Source organism: Asterias amurensis, chromosome 21 (assembly GCF_032118995.1).
Source record: "Asterias amurensis chromosome 21, ASM3211899v1".
Lineage (NCBI taxonomy): Eukaryota > Metazoa > Echinodermata > Asteroidea > Forcipulatida > Asteriidae > Asterias > Asterias amurensis.
The window spans coordinates 3048693-3072415 of record NC_092668.1 but is presented as its reverse complement, the minus strand read 5'-3'; the positions used below and the strand labels follow the sequence as shown (position 1 = coordinate 3072415).

Sequence of the window (23723 nt, the reverse complement as noted above, 5' to 3'; positions counted from 1 at the left end):
ACAAAAGTTATTATTTTTTTCACTGGGTTTTAAAGCATTCAGCTTATTTAATACAGTTTTATGAGAAGATAACTCATACAGCTGTAGTGAACTTACCACGCTCATGTGAGGAACCTGTTTCAATTCACCAGGAGGGCGGCAGATGATAAAGGTCGAGAGCCAAATCATTCGAGAGCAGGGGAGAAAATGGAAGAAAAATCAACATAATTAAATATAAGAGATGTTAAATTTGCTATTTTTTTTTTTACCTATACACCAACGTAGGTTAGCACTGTATACACAATACTTTCCCGAGGAACCCACAACCCTTGCAATTCTAGAGCAGTGTCTTACCAACTAGACTACCGAGGTTGCCCGGTAAATAGTTGGACCACAGCAGAAAAGCAGTTGTAAATCGCTATAGCGCGGCGCGCGCCCTCTTTGACTGGAGAGCTTGACTGGCAAGCTTGAAATCTAGACTACCTCTGGCGATAGATGTTCGCCAGTCAAGCTCTCAAGTCCAAGAGGGCATGCTTTAGCAATTTACAACTGAGCTTAGTACACTATCCAATATCGAGCACTAACGTCTTGTGCCAAGACTATCACATACATTGCAAGCCTACCAGATGCCTACCAGCATAATTTTCAATGTTTGAAGGCAAATAACCCTTAAAGGACAATTCATCGCCCACACATGACTATTACTGTTGATTTTTGGACACAGTTTTTTTTTTAAATAAATGTGAGTGAAAAAAAAAAATAAACACAAACTTATGGTTTTGTTTTAGAACTATGGGTGGTTTATAAATAATTTAGCCCTTATTCTTAATAATTGATCATAATTCCTATCGCCCACTAACATCTTACCCACAATCATCACAACCTTTCAGTTACTTCAACATAAAGTGTTTGTTAACATCTCCCTGGTAAAGCCTGAACTTTGACTAAAGAAATGCTAAGTCAAATAGAACAAAATATGGAGTCAGATTTTGACAGGGTTGTGTCCTCAGAGTTACGCTTCTGGTGAAATTATTTATGAATGATTTTGACATATGGATGAGTTTTCAATATGTAGTTCAAATCAGAGACACCTTACAATGCCTGTGGCTGTCCACTGCTGGACATCATTTACAAGCGTTATGACTGGGATTCCAACCCACACTCTGCTGCTGACAACACCAGAGCTTGGGTCCGAGGGACTATAGATAGCTTGACCATGACACGCCATCTGAACAAAATATATATCCAAAGGCGAGTCAGATATATCTGACGGTGACTAGGTGACTAGAGCAAGCTAGTCGAAACGTTGAGACCAACGATAGAACTGACTCCGCGGTAGTAGAGTTAATCACGATCCTATAAGCTAAAGTAGTAGTCCCAGCCTTTTTCTATACCATCCACCCAGGTAAGAGTTAATAAGCAGGACAGTTCTTTTCAGAACTGAGAAGTCTCCCGAACACACGAACAATCTACTCCGCGGTAGTAGAATTAAGCAAGACAGTTCTCTAAGAGCAAACTCTACCTGGCAAGTAAATACACACATGGTGTTATCGCAAACCAAATATACATTGTATAGTACCTCACCATGCAATGCCTCAAATCCTATATATCCAACAACTTTACAAAAACATGTTTTTGAATTATCATTGTACTTCATTTAAATATCTGTCTGGCATATTTTGTTCTTGATCAATTTTTTACAAGTGCAGCTTTATGCAACTGTGCCAATGCCCTTTAGGCTCAAAATAATGCAAATGAAAAATGTCCTCCATTTATACATACACAGTCACAGTTATTATTTGAATTTCTACATTTGCCATGTGCATTTTGGATATTTACCAAGTTTACAATATATTGATCGTGAGTCAGAACGCTTTGAATAAAATCAATATTTCTTTGTTCACACGGGGTGTGGCCTTTGGGTTTTTTTACTGATAGAAAACGTAATTATTCTCGACGCCCACATAAAGACGATTAAAGTTACCATTAACTTAAAATGTTCAGAGTGTATTTCAACAGAGGATTGTACATGCTTAACAGACTATTTTTAAACAAACTTGCCAGCCAGCTTTATCAAATTGATGGCCTACATTTTTGGTTTAATTTTAAGCAAACTTAAATCGTTTCTCGTAAATATGTCATCATTCCACTTGAGACAATAACACCAGCAGCTGCATGTCACTGAATGACAGAATGAATTAACTTCAGCTGTACCAGCTACATCCATCATCTAGACCGAGAAACATAAATCAAAATACAATCTTTATAGAGTCTATGAAGATGTTTCCGTTTCATTTGAATTCAGGAAAAACAATAACAAACAATAACAAACTGGAAGTATTCTGTATTTTACTACATTTTGGTCAGCAGGAATAACAAATTACTTTCTGGTTAAGCAGCGTATATATGAATGAAAGAGGGCACACCTTAAAAACATGCTAAGCACAGACAAATGTGGCTTACCAGAAACAATTTACCGGCCAACATTCCACAATATTTGTTTCAACTAGTGCTCCACACATTTTCACTTAGCAAAGAAATATTTAAGCAGCATTTTCTGCTGAAGAGCTCTATAAAAATGAGCCCAGGTCACTAGTCTAAAATCTATTCTACCCTGAAGCATTTTGACAAAACCAAACAGTACAAAACTCCATGTCCAAGTTGATAGCTATCGGCCTATTTATGTCTCCAACGCCAGGCAGAACTGAAATATCTTGGATGTTTTTGCATGGTGAATGTATGCCATTATTAATGGAGTCATTTTTGCAAGGAATTCCGCCATCCCACTGGGGAGGTATTTTTCTGTTTAAGTGGCTCGGAGAAGATGGAAGATAATGAGGAAGTCACCCCCACAGAGATGAGGCAGCTGATAGATCACATGATGTAATCAACAATGAAGTTTGTCAGGACCCCCTAACTTCCCAATTAAGGATCACTTGCAGTCAAAGACATCAGAATTAATAACTTATGCATATCATTTACTGCCTTGATATTATATCTCTATTAAAGAGATTTGGCATTCTCTTGTCACACATTCTTGAAGTTTTAAACTATTTTGGGGGTATTTTTTGAGGCAAATATCCCAAGTTGTGCTTGCTACTGCATTTTTTATGATTTTTATTTGTACTGTTCTCTGTTAAAAAGTTAAGTTCCTCTTAAAAAGAAAAGCATTCCTGTATGTTTCTACCTCGCTTCTGTTTGCCTTTTATTTCTTGTTCATTGTTGCTTTTAAATTTGTCGTGGTTTGTGTAAACTTAATTAAATTATTACCGTTTATATTTGAGACTATATTTAATCCTCAACGGATTCAGATGTGAAGTGCATTCCGCCACAAAAATAGAGACTTGATTAAAACATTTCGTCAAGTCATTCTTCTCTCATTTCTGATCATTTTGAGTATGAGTCAATCTTTCCAATCAGTGCACAAGAAATTGGAAAACATTGCATTGTTAGATGAACAAAGGAAGCACCCATAAGTAGAAAGCAATTTTGATAATAGGAGATGCAAAAAAGGTCAAACGCCCCAGTCACACTTGTCATTGCCTTGGTGCCCTTTGAACTCTTCCAACAGAACTTTACAAATTCCACAATGAGAGGTGCCCTTCACCAGGGATAAAAGGCCTCGGTGCCCTTTTCCTTTCAGAAACAAAGCATTAGACCAGTTACCTTTAAAACCAAACTGTATGAATTTAGTTTCTATCTCCTTTACTTTACCTGAAATTTTGTTGTAATATATGCCTTACTAAGACCATGTAGAGTTAAATAAAAGTTCCAACGCTGTTGTACTACAAATGTATTTATTTGTTTATTTGTTTATTTGTTCCAGGTTAACTGTTTATTATCTTTTGAAAGATTCAGTGCTTTTAAAAGATTAAGGCGAGCCTGTTATGTCATTTTCAAGACCGTATCATAAACTTGGGTGTCATCCCTGGTTATATGGAAGTTTAAGGTTGAGTGACTTGGCATTAAAGTGGCACTGAACAAAGACATCGACAAAACAGGAAGACTGCCTCAATTGGGGGTGGACAGCTCAGTTTGTAAAGCCCCAGAAAGTTACTCCATAGGTTTCGTCATTATGTTCAAATCCAGTTCAAAAACCTTTTTTTTTTTTTTATTACCCCAAAAATGATTTAAATTTACCCAGTCAGTTTTCATTGTGGTTTCTTACTTGATATCTTTGAAAAGGGTAACCTTAATCTGTTCACATGAAATTGTCTCCCATAGAGCCCAATAACTATCAACATCATGTTGTCAGTTGCATAGCGACAAAAACCTCTTTCATTACCTAAGAGCCAATCTTCATCAGTCGGCTCTGTGTATTGCTAGGGATGACCATGACTTTGTGTCGATATCATAATAACAATAAAGGGAAGATAAGCTGAAAATTTAAACAGAAGACATCAAAACAAAGTGCAGATAAGATTCAAACAAAGCATACAATAATATAAACTTGTGATAGTCACGTAAATTTCTGAACCTTAGTTATTTTATGATTTTTTGCCTCGTTTGTAGGAAACCTTCATATAATTGAAACCTTCATATAATTGCTTCCCCGTTTTTTTTTCTTTTATGAGAAACCAATCGAGCAGCCATTGTGCATAGCACCATAGCTCTATAAAAAAAAAGATGATAAAAAATAAAAAATAAAAAAAAACGTAGAAGTCAAGCAATATTTTGAGATGGCTACTTCAGGAGATTTTCTGATGTATTAGGAAGATGACATTACATCCTAGTTACAGGGAAGGAAGAGACATTTAATTCCCCATACTGGGTTTGTTTCCTACAATGTAAAAAACTTGAACTTGTATTTTTTAAACTGTTGTTCTGGGTACAGCCAAAGAGAATTTGCTTTGAAGCTCAGAGTGACCTTTACAGTAAAAGAATGCCCATTATAACTTTTGGTATCCTTTGTGAGAAATTACCCAAACGCCAACGCTGATGCTATTACAGTAATAGGCTTTCACGAGTGACGTCGCATCTTCATTTAAGAAAATTGCAACGTAAACACAATGATGCAATTTGTTTCATTACCTGAGGGAAATGTTGGACAGTGCAAGTGATCTGTATTGAGCAGTTTGGGATGTGGAGCTTTCAAAACTACTGGTGCAAATTATTTCATTAATTGTAATTATAAGCCCAAGAAAGTACATTTGCTTAGGACTTTCGAAATAGAACATGAAGCATGTAATGTCTTCATAAGGCATTGAAATTAATGAACCCCATTACTTAAAAATTGTGATGTTGTTTATGGATACATATAATTCATAATAATATAAAATAAAGTAAAGTATTCATCATAATTAACAGGTATTTACACCAGTATTTACCAGTATTTTGACATTTGAGATGCATGGACAGTTTATTACCCTGGGTGACTGTGAACTTTTTTTCAATTCCTTATCACAGATAGGCTTTGGTTAATATTTTGCTGATTACTACTTATCCATGCTTAGCGAGGTGACCCAGCAGGTTACCAACTGCATCTCTGGCCATAGAATTTGTATGGACACCAACCCTTAGAAAGCTTAGAAACGATTCATGTAAGAATTGTTTTTAAATTCTCCAAACAAAAATTACTGGTTAATAGGCAATCCTTTCTCAAAATAGTTTAACCAACCAACAGCTGCAGTGTGTATCACCAAGTAATTTTTTATGGTCAGTAATTTTTGGAGTGATTTCCCCAAACCCTCCCAGCCCAACCATCTCGTCAGCTCCCTTAAAGGGTCTATGTACTTTTTGTAGGACAAAAAAGACAATGTCTACAGATTTACAGTTTGAAGATAATGATAGTAGAAAGCTTCCCTGAAAATATTTTGCTGAGGTGCTGTAGTTTTTGAGTAATGAGTAAAACAATGTCATGAAAGTAATTTTCGTCTCAGTTATCATGAGACGAAAATTATTTTAGCATGTAAAAACGTATTTTCATGACATTGTTTTACTCATTTCCCAAAAACTACAGCAGCTCAGCAACTAATTTTTTAAGGTACGCTTTCTACTATCATTATCTTCAAGCGGTGTAAGTTTAATGTAAATCTGTGGAAATTGTGTTTTGTGTTACAAAAAGTAGCCAAATCCTTTAAGAAGACACAGGCTGCGCAGCCAAGTATGTTGCGCATCAAGCTGAATTAATCACAAGAACCATCCCTGCCCTCGCTCACATGTCACTGGTTTAATTCTGTTTTCCTTGTTACTATGTGGTCTTTGCCTGATTGGCATTAACTTAATTTCTAGACTCTATGCCAAGTGTCATTTTTGTTTTAGTTTATAGTGCCCTTTAATACTTTGTAACTTTGTAATGCCGGGCATTTGATTTTTACTAAAAAGGTGCTACTGTTTTTCTTTCATTTTTGCAAGTAAAAATTACAAAAACTATAATAACTAAAGTCAAGGCATACAGAAGTGCAAAGATCAAAAAATCAAAAAATGAGTGGGGCATAAGTCACAAAAATGTAAACTTTTGCTTTTAACCCATTTCAGTTAAGCAATATGTTTCTGTGCTTAGCAATTTTTTGTTCTTACAGGCTTTGTGAAAATGAGCCATAAGCCTTTTTGAGATGGCAGACACAATGCTTATGGAGGAAACTGAAGAAATCTTAAGAAGCTGAAAAGAAACCCCAAGTTGAGCAGCCAAACAGATACATCTTTAAGCCTTTGAGTTCATCCTGGAGTCATATTTTCTGGTGGATGATACAGACCAATCAATCATGCATGACTATTGCAGAAGTCAAGAGCATCTATCAACCCTCATAAAAAAGGCCATAAAATGTATTACATCTACAAGCGGCTTTCCAACTACAGGCTTTGAAGGTCATAAAACATTGTTTAACAGTTATTTGCATAAATTTAAAAGAGTCTATTCATCCTAACCACATGAGAAACTGACCGGGGTAAACTCTACCAGTTGGGGTTGAACAAATTAACTGAAGCGAGATTTGAAACATTGAACATGGTTTTAACGTTTTCCAGTGGTTGGAAATGTTTATTATTTTGTGTTGATGCAAAAAGAATATTTTTATTTACTGTATGTACATAGCAAACCCATTCCCGGTTAAACCAGTGGAATTATTGTGACTCTTTGAAGTTTGACTGTCTTCTCAATTGGATAGAGCCAAAAAGTGGTTTAAAATTTGTTATTATTTTGTGGTGATGCACAAACCATTTTTGTCTGGTGTACATAGCAGGTGTGCAAAGGTAAAACAGCGTGAAAAGAAGACAAGACAATTTAATTAAAAAAACCCACTCCTAATTAAATCATTTGCACCAAGTCATTTCTATACAAGTGTGACGTACAAGAATAGTCACAACAACGTTTTTATACAACAGAAATATATGACCAGATAAAAAGTGCATAATATGCTATAGAATATGTAGCCTACATCACATTGCGGGCAGTGCTATTGCATCTAATTATCTGTACATGTGGTCTATATTTAGAATGAAGAACACAAAATTGTCATAATTGGTCGTGTGCATAGAAGAAGGAGCCATTTTCGGAGCCATTTTGATGCTTCGCCTTTGTTAGTAATAATAACTGCATTTTGTGTCTGAAAAGGGCGTAGACAGCACGCCCCACTTCCACTGAACCTCCACGCGAACAATCAATTATGGACATTTCTCAACTAGTTTCTCAACTAGGTATCATTTTGTGTCTGTGAACACACAAAAATAATGACAACATTTGAATGCTGAATACAATTTCCTACTTGTGTAATTAGATGGAAATAGAGCAGCCATTTATCATAATTAAAGTAATAAACCACAAGGGAAACTGCTCAACCAATAATAATTTGCATGTGCCATAAAAGAAACCATATGAATAAAAATTGATGAAAACCTTTGTGTTATGTCCGCACTGAAAAATTCTACCTCCAGCAAGAATAGTGTTTTTGAGGTCCAAATTTCTGCTAACTCTGACTGTGTGGGCGCCGCTGTAAAATATGCAGGCATTTCAGATTGACCTACATACGATGAACATACATGTATTAAAGCCATTGGACCCTTTCGGTACAGAAAAAAAAAAAAAAAGTTCACAGATTTACAAATAATTTACAGGGTTTACAGAAGGTAATGGTGAAAGACTTCTCTTGAAATATTAGTCCATGAAATGCTTTACTTTTTGAGAAAACGGTAAAACAATATAAATTCTCGTTAACGAGAATTACGGATTTGTTATAAACACATGTCATGACACGGCGAAACGCGCGAAAACAGGAGTGGTTTTCCCGTTATTTTCTCCCGACTCCGATGTCCGATTGAGCCTAAATTTCCACAGGATTGTTATTTTATATATAAGTTGTGATACACGAAGTGTGGGACTTGGACAATACTGTTTACCGAAAGTGTATAATGGCTTTAAAGACAACTTTGTCTTCTCACTTGGTGTCTCGACATACTGTATGCATACAATAATAAACCTGCGAAAATTTGAACTCAATTGGTCGTCTGAAGTTGCGAGAGAATAATAGGAAAACACCCTTGTCACACAAGTTGAGTGCTTTCAGAATGAATGTTGATGAATTGAAAAAAAATTGAATTGAAAAATAGATGCTTGAATTCGAGACCTCAGCTGAGGTCTCAAATTCAATTCAAATATTTTAGTGAGAAAATGCTTCTTTCTCAAAAACTGTGTAACTTCAGAGGAAGTGGTTTCTCACAATGTTTTTTTACTAACAACAGCTCTCTATTGCTCGTTACCAAGTAAGTTTTTATACTAACATTTATTTTGAGTAATTACCAATGAATAGTGTCTGGTGCCTTGAAGTCACTACCCGCACATTGTATACTCTTGAAGGCTAACCTCACCCAATGTCAATATTTCCAATAATGGCCCGTTAAAGGTAAACTTCACATTCTCCTTTTCTTATCTCCTTAGCTACATTTCCAACCGGTGTTAAAATGAAAGAATCATACATTTCTAGCATGTATTAAAATGAAAGAACCATCAAATATTGTAATCCTGTCTCAAAAACTAAACTCAAGGGAAACTGACTGGTTACATAATTAGAAATAATTTAGGGTTGCACAAAGAAAAATTTACTAAACCGGGATTTGAACCAATGCCAGCAACCATAGCTATCTAGGCTGTTGGCGGTCTACCTAAAGCCCCCCCCAAAATTCAGGGTGTCAGTCAGAAGCTGTGACTGCTGTCTTGTGTTTTTCAGATGACCTCTGTGAAATGTCTCGAGTATAGAAACAAATTGTGTTCAATTGTGGACTTTCAGTCTGGGATATCTTCTGGTGCTCAGTCTTCAAGCAATTAAATTATTCTGTTCTGTTGTACACAAATTTCTGGTCCAGTAAAATTGTTAAACTACCAGCCCTGTGGTCTTATGGATTTTTCCCCCAAATTCGAGCCCTATTACATCCTTAAAATTATAGTTAAAAAAATATGGTTTTTGTCAATTCTTCATTTTTATGTTTGGCTTGATAAAAGTATGCCCTAAGACAGATTTTAAGTTTGTGTCCGTGCGCTACGTTATTTAATGGCAGTACACCAAGGTAACAATATGTAAAATTTCAAATTGTTGTCATTGCATGTACCAGCGTGGGAAGATTAAAAGCATCGTTGGAGCTGCACAAAATAGAAAATCAATAGTCATAACAGTAATACACCAGATGTCAGGTATTAGGTCTGCCGAATGGTAATGTATTGTCACGGGGGATAAGATGCACGTGATGCTCTGCGTAGCAGTAATCCATATAGCGCTGCTACTGCACGGCATCATATATTTTGTTAAAGCCATTGGACCCTTTCGGTACAGAAAAAAAGAAAAAAGTTCACAGATTTACAAATAATTTACAGGGTTTACAGAAGGTAATGGTGAAAGACTTCTCTTGAAATATTAGTCCATGAAATGCTTTACTTTTTGAGAAAACGGTAAAACAATATAAATTCTCGTTAACGAGAATTACGGATTTGTTATAAACACATGTCATGACACGGCGAAACGCGCAAAAACAGGAGTGGGTTTTCCCGTTATTTTCTCCCGACTCCGATGTCCGATTGAGCCTAAATTTCCACAGGATTGTTATTTTATATATAAGTTGTGATACACGAAGTGTGGGACTTGGACAATACTGTTTACTGAAAGTGTATAATGGCTTTAATCACATGTAATTTGGCATGATGACCATGAAATGTAATCAGGGAGACGGCGTGGCTAGTGTCTCGATTTTTCATTTGAAATAAAGGCATGCAATCACACTCATCTGAAGCTACAAGTAAAAACAAGCAACGAATGCTATGGGTTCGAATCCCACCTGAGTAATATGCCTGTGATTTTTTGTTCATAGAACTCGGGAAATTACTGAGTATACAAGGGTTACGCACATCGGTGTAAGGGTAAAACCAAAAAAATTACTGAAAACAAATAGTATTTTGTATCTTTGTATCTCGTTGCAGTACCCGCTGCCAAAACATAGGATTCGAACTACCTCTAGCTACCGGGCAACCTCGGTAGTCTAGTTGGTAAGACACTGCTCTAGAATTGCAAGGGTCGTGGGTTCGAATCCCACCCAAGTAATATGCCTGTGATTTTCTTTTACAGAACTCAGGAAAGTACTGAGTATACAAGGCTTGAGGGTAAAACAAACTAATGAAAACAAATAGTATTTTCTATCTTTTGTATATTAGAATCAATGTTTCCACTGACAATTTGTATGAAAATTGTTCTCAAACAGTCACTATGTGGACACTGGACAACTAGCATGAAAGTTTATGTTCCCAAAAATAACTGTATTTAGACAATTTGTAGGAGACAACATGACAAATGTCAACCTCTAAATATAGTATGCAATGTCTAAACTTGGATGAAATTCAATTTGAAATCAATTGAATCCTTTAAGATGAGTATGCCTTAATGTAATTATTTTCTAAAGAACTTGTGGACTGGCACGGACTAATAGTAGGACTGTAAAATTAAAATCAAACACATGTAAAAGACCTGTGTTGTATGCTGTTGATGACATTTCTGATCACGTCCTTCATCAAAATAACAACAATTGTAACCTTTTCAAATTTATGTCTGAACGTCAGCACAAATCAAGGACGAAATCGTCAACTCATACTCTCATAGCATTATAGTTCCAGACGGAACTGCAGGTTTTTGTGTCCTGTTTTCAAGAAAATGTCTATAGAGAGAAGAATTGCCGCTCCTCTAAATTTGACAAATTTGTTGTTCATACAGGAGAATCCCATCCAACCTGCAGTATTTGTTGACTGCATACAGTATGTCGGTCATATTATTGTAGAAGAAGAGGCAGGCCTATAAACACTTTGCATTGAAATGTCAAGGTACGTGTATTGCTGTAAAATGTCAATAAGTGATAAGTGCTGTAAATATAGCCTTGCTCAGAAATGCAATTTTCCAAGAGTAGAATTAATTGCTTTGTATTGTTGAATTGAAAATTCTATGGAATTTAATTATTGTTGACAGGAGTGTGAAACTTAACCCCAAAACGTCCACTTTGAAAGTACAAAATAATATTGGTCAATTTTCTGTTGATGTATTTCAATTTAGCATTAAGTCTGCATACTTATGATAATTTTCTTGAAGAGGTCTGTGTTACTTAATATAAATATGTTGCATTTTAATCTGGCGGTCGCAGGTTCAAATCCTGTCATCTTATTGTTTGATTGTGTAGCACCACTTGGTCCTGGATCCAGCAATGCTAACAAAGATCTTGGGGTAGATACTTTAACACACTGGATACATGATTACTTTTCTATTTGATTTTCTGTTTGCACAAACTCTGAAAGTGATTGCTTTTACAACTACCTATGCAAACACATACTACACCAGATAATTAAAGGATAATGAATTCAGGTGACAGTGTAAACACTGACCCTAAAGACTCCATCAATGAAATTCCGCAGACTTAACATTTGATTAAGTTGAACCAATTACTAAACACGAGGGTATTGATACTAAATTGTTGGCAGATGAATAAGATTGGGTTTGCTGGAGAATCTGAAACCCACTATATCATGCTGCATCCATCTTGGTCTTGTTCCTCGTATCGAATAAGAATAATGAATGATAATAATCATTTTGCAAATAGGAACCAGACTATTTTGTTCTTCCAACCTCGGTTTGGTGACATTGATTTCAATGGGAGAAAATCAAGATGGCTGCACCATGATAAAGGTCTATAGTATTGGAGCCTGTGACAGTTAAGCCTGGTTCATACTTCTTGCGCATGCGATACGAATTTTGACATTAGGGATGTTTTCGCAGGGAATGTTTCGCAGGAGTTCAGCACAAGTCAACCGATGCAAACAATTTGTTGCTAATTTGTGACGTCAAAATTTGAATCGCATTCGCTTTGGAAAGTATGAACTATGGTTTAGGTTGTATGTAGCCAAAACAATGCAAAGTCAATGCAATTTTGGCTGGTAACCAGTTTCTGCTAAGCAATACTATTCTGTGCGTAGCAAATTTTTGTGCTTAGAGGCTATTTGAAAATGAGGCCATATGAAATACGGCCAAATTTTATGGGTCTCTGCTTTTATAAGCAAGCCAAGAAGTTAAGTTAAGCAAAGCATCGGCACTTACAATTATAAAAGCAGGAAATCTGTGCTTGCATATTTCGCAGGTTAGTAGGATGCCGGTGCATATTTCACATTTTCGCTTACAACTAGCGCAAAAAAAGTCTGTGCCGTCTGTAAGCGAGAAATGATGATCCCAAGCGCAGAGTTCACCAGTAAGCAGAGCCATGAAATTGGGCCCAGAGGTATCAGGGTTCATGAAATCCAAACCATGGAGAAGGAAAGGCAATCACTGAAGGAAATTGATGTATTAAGAGAGTGATTGATGGTGACAAGCCTGAAATTCCACTCCTTGATTTCTCTAGGAAATAAAAAATGTCCAGGACATCAGAGTCAGAGCATCTTTGGTGAAATTTTTAACGGGGCATCGACGCAATTAAAGGCTAGCCAAAGACACCATTATGTCTAGAGTCATACCAGCGTGTTTTTAATTGCTTATTGGGGTTGACAGTTCATTTGTACAATATGTAGGCCTAAGGTAAAATACTCAATAATCTTGATTGTTAATCAAAATGGATGCTGAAACCTAGCACGGGAATCTTTAAAGAGCAGAATGTAATCCTCTAATTGGGACGCAGATAATGGCTGATTGGACATGACATGGAAGGGGTGTGTACAGTTCATTTCGCAGTGATTAAATCTCGTAAGAAATCAATAGGCCTACAGTGTGTGGGTTGATGACGGATTGTGACTGTCCCAACTTGATAGCAACATGGTACAGATAGCTTTAATCAAGAAATTAATCTGGAAGATTAAAAAAAAAGCTATTATATTTACAAAATAATGTGTTTTTGCAGAAGAGAAGAGGAGTAATGACTTACCACTGATCATCATTAATTTGTGTCGGTCATTATAATTTACAAATATGAGGCTCCACCCAATTTAATTATTGCATACCAACATTTTTGTTGTAATGAATTATTAACGTGTCTATATGTACAATGTAGCCTAGGTGAGGACCCACTGTTTTTTTGACATTATAGTAATTGAAAACCTGTAAACCTGTATTGACATAACAATTCAATTCTCTGGTGAGAATGATTATATGCATAATGCCTGTGAGGACTTAAGCTATTTCTTGACATATTTAGTCATTGAAATATGTACCTGTTTTGACATAACAACTCAATTAACTCCAGTGAGAGATGTCACAGCCTGTTTGTGTTTAGTATAGAGTTTTAGAGGCTCTATGAATATTGCTCTTGCCTGTCGAAATCTTGGACAATCTGTGTGCATTTTTTAAATTAACATTTTTCGTTACTACCTTTACTTCCAATTTATAGCTTTCTTGAACAAGAAATGATCAGAGGTCAATTTGGAAAAGCTGTAGCAGAAAAAGTAGCAATAAAAGCACAAAAGCAGTTATGCCTATTGACCTGATGTCATCATCAGAAATATCTCAGAGGCGCCATACTGGTAGGCAATGTCACTATGCGTTATTGAAGTGAAGTGCACATTTTTAGACGACGCAGCGTTTACACGTAAACATAACTGCCAACCGAAATGGTGATCGTACGACAGTCGCCGCGTGTGATGTGCGTGCAAACGGGGTCAATACCAGATCAGCAAAACAAATCTTATTTTATGCGAAAAGATGCATTTATACACACAGACGAGACAAGGTTTTGCATGGCCTTTTCTTTTTTTTTTTTAGAGCACTCCAGTGATGTGATAAAAGAAACCGCACTATTGATCAGAAAACTGGAATATGGCTTCAAATCAATAATGCATTAGTGGAGAAAGTCTTGCCCTTTGAAACATGAGAATAATGAGAACATCTCAGAATCACGATGTAAAAGTACAACAATCAAATGAGAACACAGTTTTTAACATATAAACTGTTTTTAATTGAATAGAGCCATAATGCGAAAAGAGAAGATTTATCTCTTTTCTTTTCTTTAATCGTAAAGATCTTGCTCTATTGATGAGAAAAAGGACTCAAATGGAACAACGAAAACAACTTTTCGATTAACCTTTTAAAATAGATAATGGACAAAAAATATATTTTGGTAGATAGACCTCCTCGATGCTCTGCAAGGCAACATTACACAACTACAAAAGTCAATGTAATGTTCAGCCACCCATCCATTAAGCACAAGGTTGAAAAACAAACAACAAAAAGTGTCCGGTAAATTAGCCCTCAAGGTTCTCTTGCAGGTCCTATGTAGAATTCAAAACCATCAATAAGGCTGATTGCTGCCCTTTTTGATATAAATTTATATAGCCTTTCCCAAAAAATACATTTAAAAAAGATAAAGCATTCTTTTGTTGTTTAGTTAGCATCAAATCATTGGCAAATTGTGTGATCACTTATTGAGCACACAGTGAATCGGATTTAACTGTTTGTGAAAAGATGACAAATATTAGATTCACCTTGAAAATGACAACCATTTATGGTTAAGGCCTGCTCTAATTTTGTTTGTTCAATTGAATAACAACAATTTGTAAATATCTCAAACATAAATAAATTATGTTCAAGCCTTTTAATTCTGTTAAGTAACAAAGTATTTAACAGACCAATACCCATGGAGACAAAAGACATAAATCATTCTAATAAATAACAAACTATGCATTTCAAACTTAGTCTGCATTTTTCTTTTGCATTTTGATCATGGTCCTGATAAATATTTCTGGTCCATTTTGAGGTACAATCCCTGCAGACATGGGATTTTACCCCAAAGCCAAGCCCTGCATACAAAAATAAATTCTTGGCCTACATGTAAGAACTCAAAATAAAACTGAATACTGTTTAAGTTGGAAAACATTTAAAAATATATATCAAAGTTTATGTCTTTATTCATGGGCTCCTACATGTCTGCAATTAAATTCTGGCAAGCCTGGCCACAAAAAGCACAGCCTGCACAGCCATATCCCTTGGTATTAAGACGTTAAAAGCCAAAGATGGATTGAACGCTTTTAGATTTGAGCACAAGAGTTATGACAAAAGGAGCACGTGGGCGTTGCCCTTCTCTCGCTTCTCTATGAACAGCACAATTTTCGTGTGTAACCATGGCAACAAACGATGGCATACTTCCTACCTTTTCTGATGGAAACAACGACTGCATGTTTTATGGTTTTTGAATCCTTAAAGAGAGTGACAAATGTGTCATATAGACAGAGTGTTGAATGGTTTCAAATTTACCTCAAATTATTATCAAAGGGTTAATTGTACAACATGCCTATTGCCTATCTAACAACAGAGCAGTTTAATTTCAGGAAAGGATCGACCAGCCAACATGGATTTGTCTTTCACGCACAGACTTCCGTTGTATCACTCCATGGTTGTATTATTTGAGACACTGCACTCATTTCATAATTAGCAATGTGTGTCAAGGATCCACCAGTACAACGTCTTTAAACATTATTGCAGCATGCTGGTGTGTCTAGTGTCTTTTTTTCGGAGGGGGGGGGGGGGGGAGGATGATGACCCCAAGTCTTTATTGCCAATTGGTTGAATTAATTATGAAGGTTTTTTTCATGCTATCCACCATAAAAACAATAAAAATATGTTGTTGAGCCTTGCATTGTTATAATATTTAGTTCAAATAAATGTCACTTGTACCAGAAACAACCCTTTTACCAAAATGTACATTAATCGGGAACTAACGTCATATAACAAATAAAACTAGTATATTACTACATTTCCCGAAGGGTTCACATTTTCCGAGCATGCACTCGTACATGTGTGCGATTGTGAATATTTCAGGGACATTGTGCGGAAAATGTCACGCACGCGATAGTCACATGTAACTTAGTTTGTCCAAACTTTCAGGCTCATAAATGCAATTATTCATTGCATGTGAAGAAGTAGTTGATTGCTCTGAAAGCTCAGAATGCATTTTTTTATGTAATTATGTTTTATTTTATTATTTCTGTGACGTCAGTCTATTTGTAAAAAGTGTAGATTATTTTTACGAATCTACACTTAAGTGTAGATTATTTTTACGAATCTACACTTAAGTGTAGATTCGTAACATAATCTACAGTTGCGTGTAGATTCAATACAAGCTTTAGTAAATTGTTCAACTTGAAAGTTACTTTCCAAACTGAAAGATACAGGAGCATGAATTTTTTCAAAATTGTTATTTTTTGTTGTATAAATGTGTTGTCAAATTAGTGAATTTCTTCAGGTTGTTTAACAATCCATGTAGGTCATAATTTTTAATTTCATAGCCGAGTTCAAATAAATCAACTGAAATTTTCCAGTTCAAGTGGAAAAATGAATTAACGTAGAAAAACATGTCCTAAATATGAGACCTGACAATGGAATGAAACCTTTTGGATCAGGCTGGCCTTCAGCCAGGTTGTATTTCAATCTCAACGCCATCTCAAAAGATATTACAAATTCAATGTCGCAGAGTAAGTAGATGAGATATCAAATTATGCCTCCATTGAAAGCAGAACCATGGAGTTCATTTAAATGAAGGATCCAGATGGATAACTATACAATGACAAAAGTTGTTTGTGACTTCAGTGGGAATGGAAACAATATATCCAACATGGAACTTGCAGTTGGTGATCATCAGTACACTATAAAATCTTTGGGTTTGAGATATCAAATTATGCCTCCATTGAAATCAGTACCATGAAATTTATTTAAATGAAGGATCCAGAAGGATAACTATACAACGACAAAGGTTGTTTGTGACTTCAGTGGGAATGGAAACAATATATCCAACATGGAACTTGCAATTGGTGATCAAGCATTGTTCATCACTTTTGTTGTTGTTGTTTTTTTCCCCGACGATTTTAATATGTACTGATCATCAGTACACTATAAAATCTTTGGGGGAAAAAACAAAACAAAAACCAAATCAAAAAGGGGAAAATGGAAGAGTGGAAGAAGATCTTAAGTGCACTTCTGTAGATTGTTATTAGCTGGGATCCATGGGAGATCAGTGAGTTTTTCTTACAGAATGGATTTCCCAGGATAAACAAGAAATAAATAAATAAGAACCCCTAATTGGAATACACAAACTGAGAGAGGTATCTGACAGAAACGTTTCTCAGATTCAAATTTTTAGGGATTCCCATAACCACATTACTTCAAAGAGATATGATTCTCAAAATGCTTTACATGTATATCGAAAGCAGCTATTACTTACTGCAATTAATTTTCAGAGTGATTACTAGGCTTGGGCGATATCACGATATTATCGAATATCGCGATACTAACTTGGAAACGATTTCGATATCGGATCAATTTGGTTTTTATCAAAATATCGCGATATATTGCGATATATCGCGATATCGATTACATATCGCAATATCGGGATGTATTTTCTAGCTGAGACATCATGCACCCCATAGATTTGGAGTAAAACCAGAATAATAGGTCATTAGAACACCTCTCTTATGCTGTGACTGTCTCTTCTACAACTTTCACTGGGAGCTTGAAGACTGATGATGTCAAATTTAACTAATCGCGATTATATCGAATATCGCGATATATTGTCGGCGATATATCGTGAATAAAATAAATCGATATCGCCCAAGCTTAGTGATTACCAAACGTATACCTGCCCTTTAAAATTGGGCAACACAACCAAACTACCTGCATACGTACAGCTTGGGTTAATTAAAACAGATGGCCATAAATTAATTTGCACTTTTTATGCAACACTTGAGATGCTGATTAGAATATCGGCAATTGTGTCGACCATATCCTCATGAAATTCTCAAGGGGGGGAGGGGGGGGGAACCCCTATGATTAGAATCAATATTGGCCTAATGAACTCGTTGTCACCTGTATGGGTGCAATTAATCCTTGCCAAGTTGCCTGATGTGTATTTATAGCGTAGAAGTGTACGTGCCAGTCCAGCTAAAAGGCTAATATAGAAGGCTTTGTACTGATGGTTGACATTGTGAAAACCGAGCAGGCCTTAGTAAATTATAAATTATAGCTCCCCACAGAGCATGGGATCTATTGCCACTTAAAGGAAATTGACACTCTTGAGCTATTTCAACCTAAACTTGACAGCCTTTGTATGATGCTTTCCAAACGGTGCTATTCCTAACAGTAACATTGCCCCGAGTATTAGGTAAAAATAGCCCAAAAAGAGAAAATAAGTAAGGGATGAAAAGGAAAATTTGAAGTTCCACTTTCAAATTACAATAACTCTAATATAGTGGAAATAATGGTTAATATTGTAGATTAATTATTTTGTTCCTTCAGAATTTCTAATAATAAGTAACAAATACAGGCCTGTGAGTGGACCCTTAAAAAAAGAGCTGAAACACTACATGATGTAAGAATGATCATTTATGTCAAGTTTGCGCCCATCACGCAGTTTCGCTGGTCGAATCAGGGCTGCGTATTATTCATTGCAAATTTGGTGACATCAAAATTTGTATCGCATACTGCATTCGCAAGGAAGAATAAGCCCGGCTTGAGACTTGCACAGTAGTATAAAATAAATAATGCATACCTTCACACTGGTGTTGAGATATGTTGAGAAGAATTATAGCAACGACGACACAGAGTAAACACTGCAGTCTATCTATTCTGCTATTGTGTGCCATCATTATTTACACTCCGTCTTCATCAATCCAACGAACAAGAACTTTACAGGTCCTTCTCCTCCAGCAATGGCAATCTCACTGCTGACTTTTTGTTGATGCTGCAGATCTGTGGAGAGTTAAACATCTACAGCTGGAAGACATCATCTTAGATGGTGCATAGAGGATGGTCGGTGAAAGGTTTTGAGGAGTGGATGAACACTTGGATGAACACTTGGTTAACCTAGACCAAAATTGTAAAGAATTGGAAGTTTAAGAGATGTTAAGCAATGGATTTGTTTTCACAGAACTCAGGAAAGTACTGAGTATTTACAGTGCTAACACAAGGGTAAAACCGAAATTGGAAGTTATGTCAGTTTGCAGTTACCATCTACTTTGCTGTGTAGATTTGTTCTTTAAGATCTTGTCTTGCTACTACTGTCGCGGAGTTGATTTGGAATTCCGAGACTACTTAACAAGAAATGCCCTGATTATTAAGTACTATACCTGGGGAGGTAGGATCTGACCACGGCAACAACTTTCACTTAGTGGATTGAGGGGACTTCTCGTTTGGCTAAGGCATAAGGCATGTTTAATTGAAACAAAATCCTTTCTTTCTTGGTGTTTATCTTTGGTTTTTCTAGCCCTACTGCGCAATCTTGGGCATTCTAAATGGTTTATGATTTTTGTGAATTTGATCAATAGTCCACTCCCCCCCCCAAGAAAAAGGGCCTTTAGACCTTTACTTAGGCCTATAGCCTATATTGAATGGTGGTTTTTTTTGCATATTGGCAATGCAATTGGCCTTATATGATACCTTTTGCACTGGGAGAACATTGGTCCCAATGGAGATAAATTTCTGTTAATTTTTTTAATTTTCTTTTTTTAAATATATATTCTCTCTTAGCCAAGCCCATTAGAAAATTGGTTAAGAATTTGATGAATTTACGTCTATTGACCCTCGCTTTTTAGAGACAAATTTTACTTCCGGTAACTGTGATTAATTATTCAGCAAGGATGAAAGGAGATACGCTTGGCCGATCCTTCTAATTAACCCCAACCTCCTTTGACAAAACAGGGTGGTTCTATAAATATAAGAGTGCAATGCAACTCACGAGTTCAAGGAAAAACATTGTCTACATATACATCCAAGCTTCTTTGGAAAGTCAGTCGTTTAGATATGATTACTACATATGTAATTAAACCGCATGCCTCAAAATAACTTACAGCAACCACAGCAATCGCTGTAGTGCCCTGTGCTTTTCCAACACAAACTCACATTTTCCCCATAACAGTGCCCCTATCAGAGGAAAATTGCTGTCCCCCTTCAAGAGAGAAGTTCAAGGCCTGAGACTGGTTGCATTATTAAATTTGTAGTATACTTGTATATATTTACTCTCAAAGTGTAGAAATATTCCCAAAATGTAACCAGCATGATACTACAAATTGGGCCGACACAATTCTTGACAAAGTGTTTTTTTTTGTAACCAAAATCAATTTGAAAATTTACACAAGTTAGTTGTTTTTCTGGCTGAAATGTAAAAAACTAAATGAGTATTTTTGTATTCTTTAAAAAACTAAATGTGCTGTGTAAAATCATATTGATGTGTAAAAAGCCATGATTATGATGCATCGTTAGTTGTTAGACAAATTTGATACACAAAACGGGGGGCGATCCTACGCTAGGCCTTCTATATATACACCATGATCCTCAAGTGTGCTTTGGAGTTGCTATGGAAACTCATTGCATGCCTCCCATGACAATATTGTTCTAGCCAATTTTCCCTCAAGGCAGGGGGAGCTTCATTTTTGACGATGGTGTTGTATACGAACTGACAATACTTAAATTAAAATTTTCTGTGTAAATTGATCACTGGTATCTTTCAGATTAATTGGCCCCAACCAAAATTATTTAAAATAAAACAGAAAACATATTCAATACTTGTTTCCTTTTCTCACCAGTTGATGCTTCCTAATATTTATACCTCGACAATTTATCAAATTGATGGTATGTTAAAGGCAGTGGACACTATTGGTAAGTACTCAAAATCATTTTTTGCATAAAACCTTTCTTGATTACGAGTAATGTGGAGAGGTTGATGGTATAAAACATTGTGAGAAACGGCTCCCTCTGGAGTGACGTAGTTTTAGAGAAAAAAGTAATTTTCCACGAATTTGATTTCGAGACCTCAGATTTAAAGTCTGAGGTCTCGAAATCAAGCATCTGAAAGCACACAACTTCGTGTGACAAGGGTGTTTTTTCTTTCATAGTTATCTCGCAAGTCCGACGACCAATCGAGCTCAAATTTTCACAGGTTTGTTATTTTATGCATATGTTGAGATACACCAAGTGGGAAGACTGGTCTTTGTCAATTACCAATAGTGTCCAGTGTCTTTAAGTACTTCATACTGGTAATGACAATGACCATGAATTTAAGAAGTATCCCTGACCATGGGGGATATTGATGGTAGACTGAAATAAGTAAGTAGAGTCTAGCAATTAGTGCCCAGAGGTCATTATTGTACTAACTGATGAAACGCTACAGTCTCTGGTTAACCTTTGCCAGCATTTTGGGTCTTTCCTCAAGTTATTTACCATTTTAATATTAAAATACAGACCAATTACCAGAAACTTGTTAACTTGATCAGCAAAAGAAAAGGGAGGGGGGGGGTGTGCGTGCATTTCTATTGAAATTATTACATGAGAGTTTGTCTGTTAGCATGTTTTAAAGCTTTTTCAACATAATCCGTATACTTATTTGGCTATTGAGCTTTCTAGGTAACAATACAAAAACGAATTGTTATGTTTTTTTAAGGCTCTGCTTGGGTCGAACCGTCAGACCATTAAAAATTGTTTGCATTCATACAATGTTTGGACAGCTACTTCTAATTTCTCATAAAAAAATGAAGTAATTTTGCGTTTTTCTCTGGATGCTTTATTAGTCACCCTCGGAGCCATTGAGCAGGTGCTACTGACTTCCTGTCTCATTCTCCCTAGTGTTTCATCAAGACATAGTAATTGGATTGCCAGGAGCGTTTGTTTCAGACGTGAACTGACAGAATGACAAATAAGATTTCACAGGTAAATTGTGAGAACACAAAACGGCCTGATGAGCAGAGGTGTTTGAACCACGTCAGGTTTCCTCCCCTTTCATGCTGGCCTGACCAGAACCAATTTTGACTGACAGAGCGGATAACAAAATAGCTTGGTTATGTCAGCGTTTATCAGGTGCAAATTATACAACCTAACACTCATGGCGTAAAGAAACTGGCGAAAATACAAGACGACATGTCTGATAACAAGACTGCAGAGGAGCACATGTACTTTCATCCAATGCATTCTGGATGGTTACTACAACGAAAGTTCCTCTCAGGGTGATCCCACCGCTGCCACTTCCCAGGTTGTATCGAAAACTTGGATGTGATTCCTAACTATATGGCAGTTACAGGTGAAAAGGCTTCTGACTGGCAGCCCCATACAAATAATGATCTTGACAAAATAGGGAGACCGTTGTCAACAAAGGGCTAGACAGCATCTCTGGTAGAGCATGACGTGTTAATCCAGTGGTCACCCTGCTCTAGTCAGTTATTTAGTAAACCCCAAAACAAAATTTTGATTTTGTGAAAAATTAAAATCTCCACAAGTTTTGGTTGACAACATCTCACTTCAATTTTAAAAATAAATACCTAAATTATATAAAAAGGTACATAATTTTGAATCTGTTTATGAAAAGCAAAAATAACTCTCATAGAGGAAAGTCTTTTTCTAAATATTGGAGTACTTTGTCGACAAGCTCATCAAAATACTTGTGAGAAAAAAAGAAATTAGAGCCTATTGTAATTTTTGTTTTCATTAATGATTAAAGTCCCTGCAGTGGATAGGATGTTCCTGTAAGTTTTAATCATTACTAATGTTAGTTTCTTAATTTATCAATGAATAAAAAGGGGGGGGCAATAACTTCAAATAATTGGTTTATATTGTGGTATAGTCAATGTTATACATAAAAAGGGTTGGACATCACTTACCTAAGTATTCCTGGGTTTTCTTAGTAAAAATTTCCAAGCCAGAGCTAAGCTAAATTTTCCAGCACAGTGTGCAAAAGTCCCAACTGTAACTCTACACAGTGACTTTCTATTCCAGCTACTAATATCACAATTGCCTCTGTCCAAAATTCATATCAGGAATGTACTTTACACTCGCAAGTTCGGATGAAGTTGGTTTTTTGCAAACGAATTGATAGATTTAAATCCAATCTGTGATTTTCCAATAGCAAATAATCCCCGATGCTGATTGAGAGAACAGTGTTTTTGCAACGCTCCGACTACTCTATAATTCTGAATTATTATAATACAAAATCTGAGTATTATATTTATACCACAAAGGAAACAGCTGGTGTGGCGTGCCCTTACAAAAAGAAGTGTGACTCTATTGTTGTTTGACGGTAGCCTCTAAACCAGCCTCTCTAAACCGTTATAAGGGTGTGAACAAGTGTACTGTCCAGAAAGTATTGTCGCATGCACACTGTGTACATGGTACACTCATCTATTGATCCAGGGTAGGTTGGGATACTACACGCGTTTAGTACTACAGGGTTGTTCGATTCAATGTTTTTGCTTAGACCATGCTTAGACTTTAGATGGGATTTAAGCTGCTTAGGTTTGGTGCATGGAAGGGTGGTGGGTGTGATGACAAAGGACG

At 36.2% G+C, this 23723-nt stretch overlaps 1 protein-coding gene across 11 annotated transcripts in view; it reads right to left on the bottom strand.

The window, feature by feature from the left end:
* Positions 1-23723, bottom strand: part of LOC139952988 (protocadherin-15-like) — a 73010-nt gene that overhangs the window by 47144 nt on the left and 2143 nt on the right. For 10 of the 11 annotated variants that reach the window (XM_071952347.1, XM_071952352.1, XM_071952351.1 and 7 more), the window contains exons 2-3: positions 18955-19268; positions 97-114 (exon numbers count right to left, since the gene is read on the bottom strand). In XM_071952347.1, the coding sequence (XP_071808448.1) occupies positions 97-114; positions 18955-19051 (115 nt within the window). In that variant the 5' untranslated portion in view covers positions 19052-19268. Of the gene's footprint in view, positions 1-96; positions 115-18954; positions 19269-23050; positions 23090-23723 lie in introns of those variants that run through there. The other variant, XM_071952348.1, reaches the window with a different exon arrangement.